The sequence below is a fragment of the Mus musculus genome, chromosome 14 (assembly GCF_000001635.26).
Source record: "Mus musculus strain C57BL/6J chromosome 14, GRCm38.p6 C57BL/6J".
Lineage (NCBI taxonomy): Eukaryota > Metazoa > Chordata > Mammalia > Rodentia > Muridae > Mus > Mus musculus.
This window is the reverse complement of record NC_000080.6, coordinates 86,917,437-86,932,115: the sequence shown is the minus strand read 5'-3', so window position 1 is coordinate 86,932,115 and position 14,679 is coordinate 86,917,437. Positions and strand designations below refer to the sequence as shown.

The following is a 14,679-nucleotide window of genomic DNA, read 5'->3' as shown; positions in this document are numbered from 1 at the left end:
ACTCTCTTCTGTAGTCCTCCTCACTGAGCTCCTCCTTAAAAACCTGATACATAGGGTTTTGTACTTGTTAGATATTTGATACATAGGGTTTTGTACTTGTTAGATATTTGATACATAGGGTTTTGTACTTTTTAGATATTTGATACATAGGGTTTTGTACTTGTTAGATATTTCTATAGTAAAGTTGCAGGAAGACTTATGTACTGTGAACCCTTTCAGTCATTTTGCTGTAGCTCCTCTTGCTGGACGCATGACGTGTCTACTTAGTGTGTGCATCCACTCCTTTAGAAACTATAATCTTAAATATGTAAAATCCTCTGTCCTGTTCATTCCTGTCTTGTTCTTGAATGCCTGTGTGCTATTAGCACTAAGATAATCTTTCTGTTGAGTTAAGGGTCTGAAGCCTGATAAAAATTCTGCTGGCTTTCCAATTTCTCTTTGGTCTTTTGTGGCTCCCTAGGTATGATTCGCCCCATGTCTGTTCCTCCCAAGACAATCTCTTGCCCACCTGCTTCTATCTGGTGCAGGAGCACAGGAGCGCATCCCCTAGAACCCATTTAAAGTGGGAACTCTTCCCTCTGATCTCCTGCAAGCTTTTCCTTGGCCTCAGAGTACTCTTGTCTCTCAGGAACCTCGCTTTCCTGATATCCTGAATCCTTTCTCATAGTAGCATGTTGCCTTCAGATTTATATAATCTGAAGGTCTGGGATTGCTTGCTTGCTTGCTTGCTTGCTTGCTTCCTTCCTTCCTTCCTTCCTTCCTCCCTTCCTTCCTTCCTTCCTTCCTTCCTTCCTTCCTTCCTTCCTTCCTTCCTTTCTTTTTTTTTTTTTTTAAGATTTTTTATTTATTATATGTAAGTACACTGTAGCTGTCTTCAGACACTCCAGAAGAGGGCATCAGGTTGTGAGCCACCATGTGGTTGCTGGGATTTGAACTTGGAACCTTCGGAAGAGCAGTCGGCGCTCTTAACCACTGAACCATCTCTCCAGCCCTTCCCTCCCTCCCTCCCTCTCTCTCTCTCTCTCTCTCTCTCTGTCTTTCTTTCTTTCTTTCTCTCCTGTAAATACATAGTTCAGCTACATAGCTTTCAGACTGATCAAAGCTATGTGGAAATTCTAACCTCTTTTCATGGTTGAGGAATCCTTTCTAATCCTTAGGTATGTCTCCTTCAGGAATGGAATGCCCTTGATTCTGGAATGGCTATGCCACGGGAGATTTTCAAGGGAGGTGAAGCTTAATTTAGTTACTACCTTCAGTATTCGCTCTTTGTTTTCCCTGAGGACAGAATGATGTGTGATCACTTTATATTACACTGCATTTTCAAGAGTCTCAGACTGTTTTCTTGTACTCAGTGTTCTCCAAATGGCCCGGAGAATCTGAGCATTTGCTATATTCCTCTCTGCTGTGCCTTACTGTTCCTGTCATACTGGTTTTGTTGTTTTTAGGTGATTTTTTTTTTTTCTGCTGTTTCATTTCAGGTTTCAAAATAGAAATTTTGTTTTCTTTCTTTCTTTTTTTTTTTAAGTATGAAATTAGTTTAAAAATATGAACAAGAGCCAAACCTAATCTTAGCTACATGAGAAGACGAGGCAGGAAGATTCCAAGTTCAATGCCAACCTGGGCCACCCTGCAAGACTATCGCAAATTAAATGTATGAAAAGAGATATGGGAACATAGTTCAGGGGCAGAATGCTAGCCCCCAGCTTGTATCCTTGCTGCATGCATACACACGTAGTCATGTACACATAGAAAAACATCTTTAAAAATATTTTAAAGATGAAAATTTTGTTATATGCCAGAGCTTCATAATCGATAGGACGTTCTAAACATTGATGTATTCTTCTGTGCAGTGTTTTAAATTTCTCTTTTGAACATTAACATTTACTCTCTGATAATTTCATGGAACATTTGAACTTGAGACAGTTTTTAATTAGTTAAGGGAATTTATAGGAAGGACTATTTCGTGTTGCTGTAAAGATTCTTCTCTATATAATGTAAATGTTCAACGGTCATGGGGCCCAACATAACTTTGAAGCAATTGAGTTTAAAGTGAGTTTTTTCTTCCTTCTCAGAATATTTAAGCTGCTGCATTCCTATTAATGAACAACTCCATCCATTCCTGTTTCACTGGGTCACTGCGTTACTCACTTCCTAGTTTTCTCTTTCTTTTTTTGTATGCTATATGTATAGTTTTTTGTTCTTTCTTTCTATCTATCTGTCTGTCTGTCTATCTATCTATTTCTATTTATTAATATATAATCTATATAGTGTCTGTTGATTTGTGTGCTGTGTACACATGTTGTATGTGTATTTGTATGCATGTATGTGTTTTTGTATATGTATTACACATGAATACATATGTTTGTATGTATAAGTGTGCACTACATATTTATATGTGGTCATATATGTGTGCATATATGTGGTAGAATGTGAGTATGGATACTTTTTATTTTAATAGCAGATTTGATCATGGTAAAATAGAAATTTGAGCATGGGAAACAGTCTAGAATACAGTGGGAAATTAGGACTTTATTAAAGAAAATATACATTTTTATAGGTCCCCTAACAATTTTATTTATTTATTTTTCATGATCATTTTTTATTACATATTTTCCTCATTTACATTTCAAATGCTATCTTGAAGTTCCCCTATACCCTCCCCGCCTCCCCAACCCACCCACTCCCACTTCCTGACCCTGGCATTCCCCTGTACTGGGGCATATAATCTTCATAAGACCAAGGGCCTCTCCTCCCAATGATGGCCAACTAGGCTGTCCTCTGCTACATAAGCAGCTAGAGACACGAGCTCTGGGGGTACTGGTTAGTTCATACTGGTTTGTTCTTCCTATAGTGTTGCAGGTCCCTTCAGCTCCTTGGGTACTTTCTCTAGCTCCTCCATTGGGGATCCTAAATTTGACTTTAGAATGGATTAGGATAGTGTTTATTCTTGGGTTTTCCACTTAGATATCATGCAGAGATTTCTGGTTCCTTTCCTAGTTATCTCTCCTTGTTCCTGGAAATCGCTTAGTGAGAGCTAGTCTAATTGATCTACCACAAGATGGTGCAGACTGCTTACTTTGCTGTTGATGGTTCTTGGTCTTGGATGAAGCACTTGAGGCTGAGTGCAAAGGGTACCTCTCCGTCCTTTCCAGAATTTGCTTCTTTGTTCTTTCCACGTTCCAGTGGCATGTGTAGAGCTGAGGGAAAAGGCTGGGGTTACTTCACTCCCCTTGCTTCCTGAATGCAAGGAGACAAAAGATGAGAGGACTTGACTGTGTGTCTTAAGTAGAGTGTAGTAAAGCCTGGGAAGAGAAATGAAGCCACTCTCTGCTGGAAACCCACCGTTAACTAGTTTACATGTGCTCTTTGTCTTTGAAGGCCAGAGGTTGACATTGGGGAAAATATAGATGCGAGTTAGTTCTCTAGAATGTGAAGTGTCTTCTCATTCTTCATAGATTGGAGAAGAAAATCAGAGGAGGGGTAGGGGAGCAGAAGAGGCAACAGGGGAATGGATTTCTTGTTTTTTATTTTTGAAGCTGCATGCTCATGTCTGGACAGGGTAAGTGCTGTAAACATGAGTGTAGGCATAGACCATGTACATTCCAAGTGATTTGCTTTTCCTCTGCTTTGATGACTTTGTGTTCACTTAGAAATTATTCTCTTCATTTTCACAGCAAAGCATTGACTGTTCTTATTGTTAACTAGGTTTTAGTATCAGGAGATTAAAACAAACATTGTTTGAATGACTTGAAGTAAAGTCCTTTAAAGGTAGATGTTTTCTTTAATTTTTAAATTGTGTTTAAATAGACATAGGATATTAGTATGTGTTGCTGTTTAGTTGTGCAGTTTTGTGTTGTTTCCCCTGTTAGGTAATAAACCCCCAGCCTTCCACTGTTCTGTGTCTAGGACTTTCTTTCCCTTTGGTTCCTGCAGTAAACACCCCTCTTTTCTCTTACACCAGAAGGCCATTATTTGAAATGTAGTTTTCTCTAATAAAGTGTAGCATAAACTCTACTAGTCCTTTGCTAGCCTATCTTTTACACTATGGAGACCTATGTAGGCTTTTTTTCTCTGCATGTACCAAGCTTTACTATTGTGCGCAGTCCTGGGCAGCACAGAGTGTGACATCCTAGCAAGTAAGGCCGCACAGGTGCATAGTAGAAAACCCCAGCAACTTGTTCTTGGTTTTGTTGGTGATGGGTGTTGTTTGCTTGTTTATTTGTATTGTTTGTTGTTTTTTTTTTTTTTCAAAATCTGGTGGTTGTGAGGATAGAAAACTAAGTATTTGGTTATAGCAAGGAAATAGATAAAATAATGGTACTCGTTAGCTAGGATAATTGATAGCTAGGAAAATCTGAAATGCTACATGGAACCTTCACAGCAGAATGAAGAATTTTACTGTGGCAGTGGCCACGTTGGCTAGATCCCCTTGCTGAGCCAACAGAGGAAAAAAAAAAGCCTGAAGAGGAGGGAGAGATAGTGACTTAGGAGGCTTAGGAACAGAGGTCCAAGGCATTGAACATGTCCAGTCTGCTGTTGTTTCCTACCCAATCACATCTATTCTGGTCAACGCTGATGCGTTCATAACCCTTTCCCAGCACAATGTGAAGGCCTTTGGCAAAGACAGGGATGCGGTTACTATGGTAAGGGCAACTTGGTAAAGTTTCATTCATTATTTTGGTGCAAAAACATGTTGATGTGATGTGATGCTGGTGTTGTCATTCCATACCCTTGTTCAGCGTTCCCACACACATAAGAACCTGCCGAACAAATACAAGAAAACATACTCCTGCAAGCTTGCTGCCATTAGATATAAGTTGAATATTGTTAAGATTTGTTTCCTAATTCTGATCATTTCATGTTCCCTGGAATTCCTTGTGTTAGCATCTTAGAATAATAATTTTTTTTAAATTCAGGTTTGAGATAATCTGACCGTTTTCATGAAGCTGTATCCTTTTTCTCACACATTGATACCCCAAGGATAGTGTGCTTGGTATTACAGCATTAACATGGTTTTGTTAGCTCATATAATTCATGGCTACCCTTTCTAGTCTCAAGTTGCTTAGGACTGTGTATACAGACATTAATAAGCTGGCTTATTAAATCCAGCATGCTAGAGATCCTGAATTGCCCACGTCCTCGTCTGGACTTAATCCTTCTTTGTAATTCTCGTTCTTTCAGTAATGGCTTCTTTTCTTTCAGCCGCGTATTCTCTGGTGTGAGCTTTAGTATGTCGTGCATTAGTGTTCAAAGGCTTTATTGCAGATTCTTGTAGCAGAAGCATATTTCTACTTCCTAGCATTATCTGAGCATATGCATGAGAAGGTTGTGCTGCCAAAACAGAAGTTCATTGTAAAAATGCCTTTTATGAATACTTATATTATTCCATGATGAAGAAACGCCAGTGTTCTTGTGAATCCATAAAGACCAGGAGGCAGAATGGTTCTTTAGGGTTGGGAAATACTAAGGTACATGGTAAAATATATAAGGGTATTTTTCTGAGTTACCAACTGAACCAAGAAAGATCATCTGACAAATGAATATAATTTCTTTCTTAGTGGGGTTCTTAATTCTAATACTATTTTCTTTTGTCTCTGATTTTAAATCTCTAAGATCAAAACTCGCCTTCTGTGCAGCAAGCATACTCTTAATATGTGCCTCATCACTACCCAGAGCAGTTTTCATATTCACTTTATTTTTCCCCACAATAGTTTTTTTTTTAATTATTTACATCCCACATGTTTCCTCCCCCAGTCCCACCTTGCAAAGTTCTTTCCCCATCCCTTTCTCCTCTGAGAGAGTCCCCTCAATCCCCACAAGTTGACATCAAGTCTCTATAGGATTAGGTGCATCCTCTCCCACTGAGGCGAGAGCAGGCAGTCCTCTGCTACATATGTGCCAGGGGCTTGAGCCCAGCCCATGTATGCTCTTTGTAGCTCAGCCTCTGGGATCTCTGGGATAGTTGACACTGTTGGTCTTCTGTGGGGTTGCCATCCCCTTCAGCTCCTTCAACCCTTCCCCTTACTCTTCTATATGGGTCTCTGTGCTCAGTCTAATGCTTGGTTGTGAGTATCTGCATCTTTCTCAGTTGGATGCTGGTAGAGCCTCTCAGAGTACAGCTATGCTAGGCTCATGTCTACAAGCACAACATAGCATATGTAATGGTATAATGGTTTTATGGATACCCATTGATGATGGATACCAATTTGGTGTAGTCACTTGTAAGCCAGTCTCTGCTTCATTTGCCCCCCTGCATTTCTTTTAGACATGAGCATTTTTGGGTCAAAATTTTGAAGGTGGGTTGTGTCTCCATCCCTCCACTGGGGTCCCTGTCTAACTACTGCATGTGGTCTCTTCAGGTTTCATCTCCCAATGGTTAGCCATTTCACCTAAGGTCACACACATTGATGGCGCTATAGACATGTCAGAGTGGTTTTAAACCACAGGGTGGGTATTTTCAAGCTTTAGTTAAAGTCATGAATTCCTTCTCCCTATTTTTCCTGGGAGTCTCCTCTATCCTAAGTCTCTGGGACTTTCCAGAGGTTCCACCTACTTCGCACTCCTGGAAGGTGCATATTTCTATTAATTATCCCGGCCCTTGGGGCTGCCAACAGTTTTATGTTTAAAGTTATTTAATGTAAATTGGGAAACACTTTGCCTTTTTTATTTATTTATTTATTTATTTTTAATTTCTTGGTTATGAGAGGCTGTTTATACAAAGGGCACCTGCAGTTATTGATTCATTTTAAGTTGTGGATGTAATAATTTTCAGGTGAATAAAGTTGTTCATTTCTGTGGTTGAGGTTGGCTTTTGAGAACAGCTAAAATATTTTCTTTGATGTATTTCTTGCAGGGACAAGCAAATAGGAAAATAAACTTGCTGTGGTGGTGGCCACCTGTCATTTTAGTACTCTGGATGCTGAGGCAGGAGGATGGTAGTGAGACCTTATTTAACAAGTGAAACACATCCTAACCAAAATTACACCAATAATGTGGGAGGTGGAGAGAGGTGGGGGAGGGAGAGGAGGAGAGAGAAGAGAGACAGAAAGACACATTGAGCCCAAGCAGAGAACCTGAGAGTGAGATGTTGTTGCCATTGCTGGATCTAGGTGCTTCTCTGTGCCTTCGTAGGGCGCTATAGACATGTCAGAGTGGTTTTAAAACACAGGGTAGGTATTTTCAAGCTTTAGTTAAAGTCATGAATTCCTTCTCCCTATTTTTCCGGGACCTTTATTATAGAGTAAAGCCCTTCGCAGGCTTTTGTTTTTTGACATTGACTACTGAAGTAGAATATCATGTAATGGAAAATATGCATGTATTTACTATACTTGGGATGATTGCCATAGATACAATAATCTTTTGCATAAAATTTCATTTAGTGCTTCAACACTCTTCCTGAATTGTCAAAAACTTCTTTTGCCAGAAAAAATTGGTTATGGCAGACACACATTAATATTTGAACAGAGATATAGCCTATGTATTTTGCTCTGAATGTTTTCTGTGTAGTTAGTTGCATATCATTTTGTTTGTGTGTCCAGAAATAACTAAAATTAGGTTTGACAGGTCAGTTAAGACTAAAGTAATTTATAGAGTTCTTAGGACCAAAAAAATTTACTTCATTGTTTGCCAAGGTTGTCTCGCAAACAAAACCTGTGTGGTGTTTATGGTGAGTGTGTGTGTGTGTGTGTGTGTGTGTGTGTGTGTGTGTGTGTGTTTGCACGTGCACAGTTGTTTCTCATTACAAGCCTTTTTCCTTTCACCTGCAAGTTTTGTATTTTTTTTTGTATTTTATGCTTGTTTTCCAAATCTTCTATAAAACCATGTTATTATATTACAACCACCATAGTGTGAGCACCTTTGTCAGCTGTTTGCTGTTTTTCTTAAGTCCTAATTCTTAAAATTGTCCACCATTTTATCTGTCCCAGATCGCAGGGACTGAGCCCTAGCTAGTTATGTTTCACAGGAGAGAAGTTCCTTTCCACCCTGAGCTGTAACTGGTTTCCAAAGCTTCCAATGCAGCTAATTGTATCCTGAAGGTGGTGGCCTCTTCTCTCGCTCAGTCCTAACCACCTTCCTGAGCGTGCTCCTTGTGAGCCTGTGGAGCCAGAGGATGCTGCACCAAGTGATACAGCAAGGGCTGGTAGGTTTCTTTATCTAGTGTGCTGGCTTCAGATCAATTAGTACTGCAGACTTCTGTCTCCGTCCTTCCTAGGCCAGTTGGGTGGTGGCACCAGTGTGATCTCAGATCTGGTCACAGTCAAGTTCTATGTTTGACCACCTGTAAATAACCTCTAAATAAATAGCCAGGTTCCCTCATCTGTAGAACAGCTAGAGAAACAGAATTCCATATGCTTTGACTGTTGTGCTTCTAAAATTCATGTTTTTCCATTCTTTATTAGCCTCTTAGAATATCTGTAAGACAGACATTAGTGTGATGTAAGCCATTCATTGGGGCCTCGTTTTCTCCCTACCTCTCCCTCTATTTTGAATGCTGTTAAGACTGCACATGCCTCATTTCCTAGGTATATTGTTTATTCTTGTTTTCTGTAGTTGGGTTGAATTTGCTGTCACATCAAAGTTATCGAGTTGCGTTTTAATCCGGTACAACTCTGTGTTTTCCGATCTTTGGAGTCAGTTCATTGTGTTTAGAAGTTTATTAAAAATGGCAATTTTTGAAAGCATTTACATGCATAAATGTTTAAGATTCATATTAAATAAGCGCTTGGCATATTTTCAATGTTTCAGGTTTAAAAACAGTGTAATATACATTTATTCTGAAAGACTCAATAAAATTATAGAAATAGAACATAATTATATAACATATTCCATATGACAAGAGAAAACTATCTTTTTGTGTTATTCTGCTTTTCCTAACTATCAACACATTTTGACCTGTGTATTCTAGGTTTTTTAATAGTGAAATAATGTATGATAAAATTTATATGCAATCTATGATAAAATTTATATGGAATCTAATTCTTCAAAGGTCACATTTTAAATCAATCTGATTAGAACATAATGGAAAATGGGCCGGAATAAGATGTACAATCATGTACCATGGAACAATAATTTTTAATGGAAAATTTAGTGTGAAAGAAAAGATTTTGAAAGGAGATTCTTCCTATAATTTTGCTGCTATTTTTGAAACTTTGAACATTTAAAAAGAATAAAGTGAAGACGTAATTTAAAAAGACTTTTTCAGTTCATGGCTCTTGGTGTCAGAGAAAGTTTTGTCATCTTTGACTTAATTCTGACATAAAGCCCATATAAAATGCAGCGGATGCTGTGTTCACCATCACAGGCACTTTTGAACAGTATTAATCTTCTCATGGAAAAAATGGAGTGTTCCTTTACATGTCTAGGAAGTCAGATTAAACATAGATTTCTAATGCCAGAATGGCTAGCTCACAAGACTAGATGATCTTAATGATCGGCCTCTGTGACTCAGAGTTCCATGTTATCCAGGAAAAAAAAAAATCCTGTCCTGCAGCAACAGTGTTTTTGTATGGCTGACGATGCTGGTGTGTGCTTTACTGCTGGGGGCTCCACTGTGCTGTGCACTCTGATGTGTTCATCATGTTTCTGTTTCAGGGGTGGTCCACGAGAGCCATGACCACCTCATGTCACTCTTCGCACTCCTTTTGTGTACCCCTACTGTCATCTATAGCATTAGGGCAGGAGCGTGATGAGGCCGAGATGCAGAACTTTGTCACCATTGCAAGCTCTCTGTACTTCAGGGACCTTACATCTTAATGTTTCACCGAGGCATTATTGCACAGTAATGGGAATGGTGTTTTGTGTAAAATCTTTATTCCCACTAAATGACCAGTCTACTTTATCCGTGTTCTCTATAATGAATCATTCTTATTGTTGTATTAGTCATCCCCCATATTTTAACAAAATAACAGAAGCTATGTGGTACACAGAAAAGTAGCTCATTTACTGGAGAATTCCTTAGAGTAAAGAGAGTGGCACCATGGCAGATGTGTGTGGGAATGGGATGGTTTGCATGGAGAGTCAGGGAGCCAGAGAAAAATGTGGAAGGGGCCATTTGGCTCTGTAAACAATCTTTACATGAAGGTGTAGGGTTTAGGAACTTCCTCTAATCCCTTCTGACCACAGAGTATCGGTAACCTAACAGCCTCACCTCTTAAAAGGGTTGGGTTCCTTTTACTGTTCTGGGGACTTGAACCACACTAACTGCTGTACTATGGCACTTAAGTTCATCGTTTCCCTGCTTTCGACTGGTCAGCAGTACACAGCTCCCGGGCATGGTGCCCCACGCCTTTAATCCCAGCACTTGGGAGCCAGAGGCAGAGGCAGAGGCAGAGACAGGTGGATTTCTGAGTTCGAGGCCAGCCTGGTCTACAAAGTGAGTTCCAGGATAGCCAGGGCTACACAGACAAACCCTGTCTCGAAACACCAAAAAAAAAAAAAAAAAAAAAAAAAAAAAAAGTACACAGCTGTTTGGCTGATTTTGAAAGAGAAAACTTTTCAGTTCTAAATGTCCTGGACATTATTATTATTTTTGTCCTCTCATCTCTTTGGCTAAGTAGACTTCTCTGTGTCATATTAACATGAACTATTTCAACCTTGCAAGTTTTGCTTCCACTGTTTTCCGTGAAAATCTTCTTCTGAATTCTCTGTCCCTATTCTCTGTGTACATCCGATCCTTTGGCTCTGTAGCTGGGAAGATGAGGAAAACTCTTCATTCGTTTTGTTCTCAGCACAGTGACTAAGAGTCTAATATAACTTCCTTCTAAGCCAGAGAAAATTAGTTAATACTTGTTAATCTCTGAGGGTAAGCTGATGGTGTCAAGGTTGATAGTAAACTTTAATTTTTATCATGATACTTAGTGTACTCCAGTAAGAAGGCTATGGGAGTTGAAGTTAGCCATCTACTGCTTGCGACCCTTCCCTCACTGTGGAGACGAGGGTTAAGCTCATGAGGTGACAGGTGAAGCTGAAGGTTGCTCCATGCCCTCCCTCACAGTCTTCCCTGGGTGTTCATTAAAGATTAGGCTGCCTTCCTTTGGCTTTTTTCAGAATACACTAGGAAATATTTCAGCATTTCAGAGGGCACTGATGGGAACCAAATCTTACAAATTGGATAGAGCCTGCCCATCTCTTAGGGATGACAAAATACAACACAGATTCTCCCAAAAAATGGTAGATGATTGTAATTTTTGAAATTAAGCAAAGGGTTACGCCCTTGTTAATAGATTTCATCTATCTAATTTTACCCAGTATAAAATGATAAGGTATTATGTGCCAGGAAGGTAAGTTTTGAATTTTGTGGTCATTTAACCATCGAGGAAATCCACTACAATGGAATAACTGTTGGGAATGATACTGCATCTTCTTTCTAGTTTTCTTCATATATGTATATGTATGTGTATGTATGTGTGTGTGTGTGTGTGTGTGTGTATGTATACATATACATATATATACATACACACACACACACACACACACACACACACACACACACATATATATATATGTATTAGGTATTTTCTTCACTTACATTTCAAATGCTATTCCACTTCCTGGCCCCGGCATTCCCCTGTACTGGGGCATACGATCTTTGCTCCTCTCTATATTTTCATGTGCAGTTGCCTCTTAGATGTGACCATATGAAGGGGGAAGCATTACCTAAACCAAAAATGTTCAAAGATGGCCTACTTCAAATTTGTACCTCATTTGACAGCAAGTAAATTAACAGTATCTCTCTTCTCTGTACTTTGTGAATTCCTACATTTAAACACAGGAATGTATTGACTCCAAAGACATTTAGTGAGCTCCTCCATTGGGGGCCTTGTGATCCATCCAATAGTTGACTGTGAGCATCCACTTCTGTGTTTGCTAGGCCCTGGCCTAGTCTCACAAGAGACAGCTATATCACAGTCCTTGCAACAAAGGCTTGCTAGTGAATGCAATGGTGTCATCGTTTGGAGGCTAATTATGGGATGGATCCCTGGATATGGCAGTCTCTAGATGGACCATCCTTTTGTCTCAGCTCCAAACTTTGTCTCTGTAACTCTTTCCATGGGTGATTATTTCCAATTCTAAGAAGGGGCAAAGTGTCCACACTTTGGTCTTTGTTCTTCTTCAGTTTCATGTGTTTTGCAAATTGTACCTTATATCTAAGTTTCTGGGCTAATATCCACTTATCAGTGAGTTCATACCAATTGCGTGGGACCTGAGACTGCATTAATTAAGGTGAATGATTTTTCATATTTGTCTTTCACACTCTTGACTCATCCGTTCTATTTTCTCTTCTTCTCCACCCCCCCAAACCCCCAACCTGTATTTTCTCCTTCAAGTGTTGAATTATACCCCATTATCTCAGGAAGGTCATATTTGACTTGCATGCCTTAGTTTAGCCTTCTTTTCCCCTCTGGTTCTTATTGAAAAATTAATGAGTTTACCAGTGTATGTTGACTGTCATTTACTTTACAGCCACTTGTATTGGGCCATAAATTTTTTGATGTTGGGGTACCTGCCTGGTCTAGCATTGCATATACATCACCTAGCCTAGTAGTTTAGAATTGGTGCTTAGTATTCCTAGTACAACAAAAAATGAATGTAAACATATAATAAAATCAGTGCTATGTTTATGCAGTATGTGGGAGTATAATTTGTAATCCCTTAGGATGAATAAAGTTTATAACAAAACCACATGTTGTTTATGAAGAATAGTGTATTACCTGAATAATTACCAGATTACATTTTTCCTTCTAAATGGACATGCTAATTCAGACATACAATAGCTGTGTGTGTCTTGTCTTTTTTTTTTTTTCTTCTTTCATTACAGGGTTTCTTTGTGTAGCTCTGGCAGTTACAAACTCACTCTATACACCATGCTGGTCTCAAACTGACAGAGATCTACCTTCCTCTACCTCCTGAGTGTTGGCCTTAAAGGCTTGCTCTACCACAGTCTGTCCTTGGGCTCACTTCTAAACCTCATCTAAATAACGTTTATCAGCTTCTAAAACCGTGTTCTCCTTCTATGTAAGAGAGTTGACTGACTATATACACTCTCACACCTTGTGCTGTCGCTCCCATCTCAGGCTTAGCCCAAACGCCATGGCACATGTCCTGGGTCTTAGGTGATAGTATTTTATTTTTATTACTGTGTGATTTAGAATACATACATGTTAACTTCTTTGATGGAAAAAGTTCATCTCCTGCCATTTTGCCCTTGAAGGTCATACTGATTCTAACATTAATCTCTTCTTTGTCTTACAGAGAAAAGGAATACAAATGACTTTGATGAGAAGAAAGTTATTAAGAAGAGAATGAAGGAACTTAAATTTCTAGATCCTAAAATTGCTCAGAACCTTTGTAAGTATCACATATGAATACCATTTTGAAGTATCGATGTACTGAGGATTGTTTCTTGAAATCTGCTCATTTTGTGTCTTGTTTTCAATCATTTTAATTTCTTAGCTTGAATCCCAAGTTCAAATATGTCTCCTTCATGCAAATTACAAGATTAAAATCTTGAAAAGATTAATATGTACTAGAAAATAAGAAAAGGATTTAAGATGAAATTCTGTTTCCTACAAATGCCTAAGGAACTGCTCTTTAAAGTTCTTTTTTCAGGTATTAAAGACAAGAATTCAGGTGATGACATCACAGTTTGGACTTCGTAATCTATCTATTCTTTTATCCTTCTTAATAACTGTTATTTGTGACACTTTATCATGCAGGACAGCCGTTGGCATACTAATGGAAATCAGGATGAGGAATAAGAGGAATTCCATTATTCCACCTGAGCAGCTCAAAGCCTTTTCTTCAAAATCTCTGATGGAAATATTTTAGATTTAATTACTGTTACAGGAGCTAAATACGTAGTGCTCAATTGTCTTCCTGCCTGAATTATTATGAGAGAAGGAAATAATTTTGTTCCTAATTCATTTCTTACTGCATCTTAAATGCATCAAAGAGAATTTTGCTTTGAGCCGAGATAGTCTGACCTGTGTATATTACTTTCAGGTGATGCAAGAGAGGTATAAGGTGAAGAATCTTGAAGAACAAGACATGTTAGTCTACTTCTCAGTTGTTACACTCCTTAAATGGGCTTTTAGCAAATATCAGAAGAAAACAGTTATCTAGCCAGAGGATAATGTTATGTGCCATTGATTATAGATTGTTATATGAGAGTAATATAAACAAAAGGTAGGCTTGAGAGCCCTCTAAGTGGGTCAGAAATGACTCTCCATCCTCAGTATGGCAGAGAGTAACCCTTTCTACAATTGAAGCCAGGGTTAGGTCTTTATGGGCTATGGTGACAATGCTACTGCCTGATGGTCACAAATGCTTTTTCTGAGCATAGGTTGATTGGACATCTCTGCCTATTTTATATTGGTATTATCTAGTGACATGTTTGGGCCAGTGAATATGTTAATGGAGATGATATCCCTTCTGGATTTAAGCACTTAATTGGTAGTTTAGTCTCTTTCAGAGTTGTCCATCCTTTTAATAAGATGATTAGATTATACACAGTCTATCTCCTGTGATATGGGATGTGGATGTATTTTTCCCTCAGTTGGAAGTTATACTTTTGTACATGTACATTACCTTACTGATGTTTTGGGTCTTATGTATGATGTGTGTATATGTAGATTTCCTCACTGAAGAAACACTCTCAGACTGTAACACCGTATTAATAAT

The 14,679-nt window shown here is 38.8% G+C and overlaps 1 protein-coding gene and 1 long non-coding RNA gene across 4 annotated transcripts in view; both read left to right on the top strand.

Annotated features, from left to right (window-relative positions):
• Positions 1-14,679, top strand: part of Diaph3 (diaphanous related formin 3) — a 485,891-nt gene that overhangs the window by 209,132 nt on the left and 262,080 nt on the right. For all 3 annotated transcript variants that reach the window (NM_019670.2, XM_011245123.2, XM_006519312.4), the window contains one exon: positions 13,252-13,347. In NM_019670.2, the coding sequence (NP_062644.1) occupies positions 13,252-13,347 (96 nt within the window). The remainder of the gene's footprint in view (positions 1-13,251; positions 13,348-14,679) is intronic.
• On the top strand, positions 6,092-9,477 carry Gm41222. Its single transcript, XR_874878.1, has 2 exons — positions 6,092-6,451; positions 7,174-9,477. It is a non-coding gene; the product is annotated as a predicted gene, 41222 (long non-coding RNA).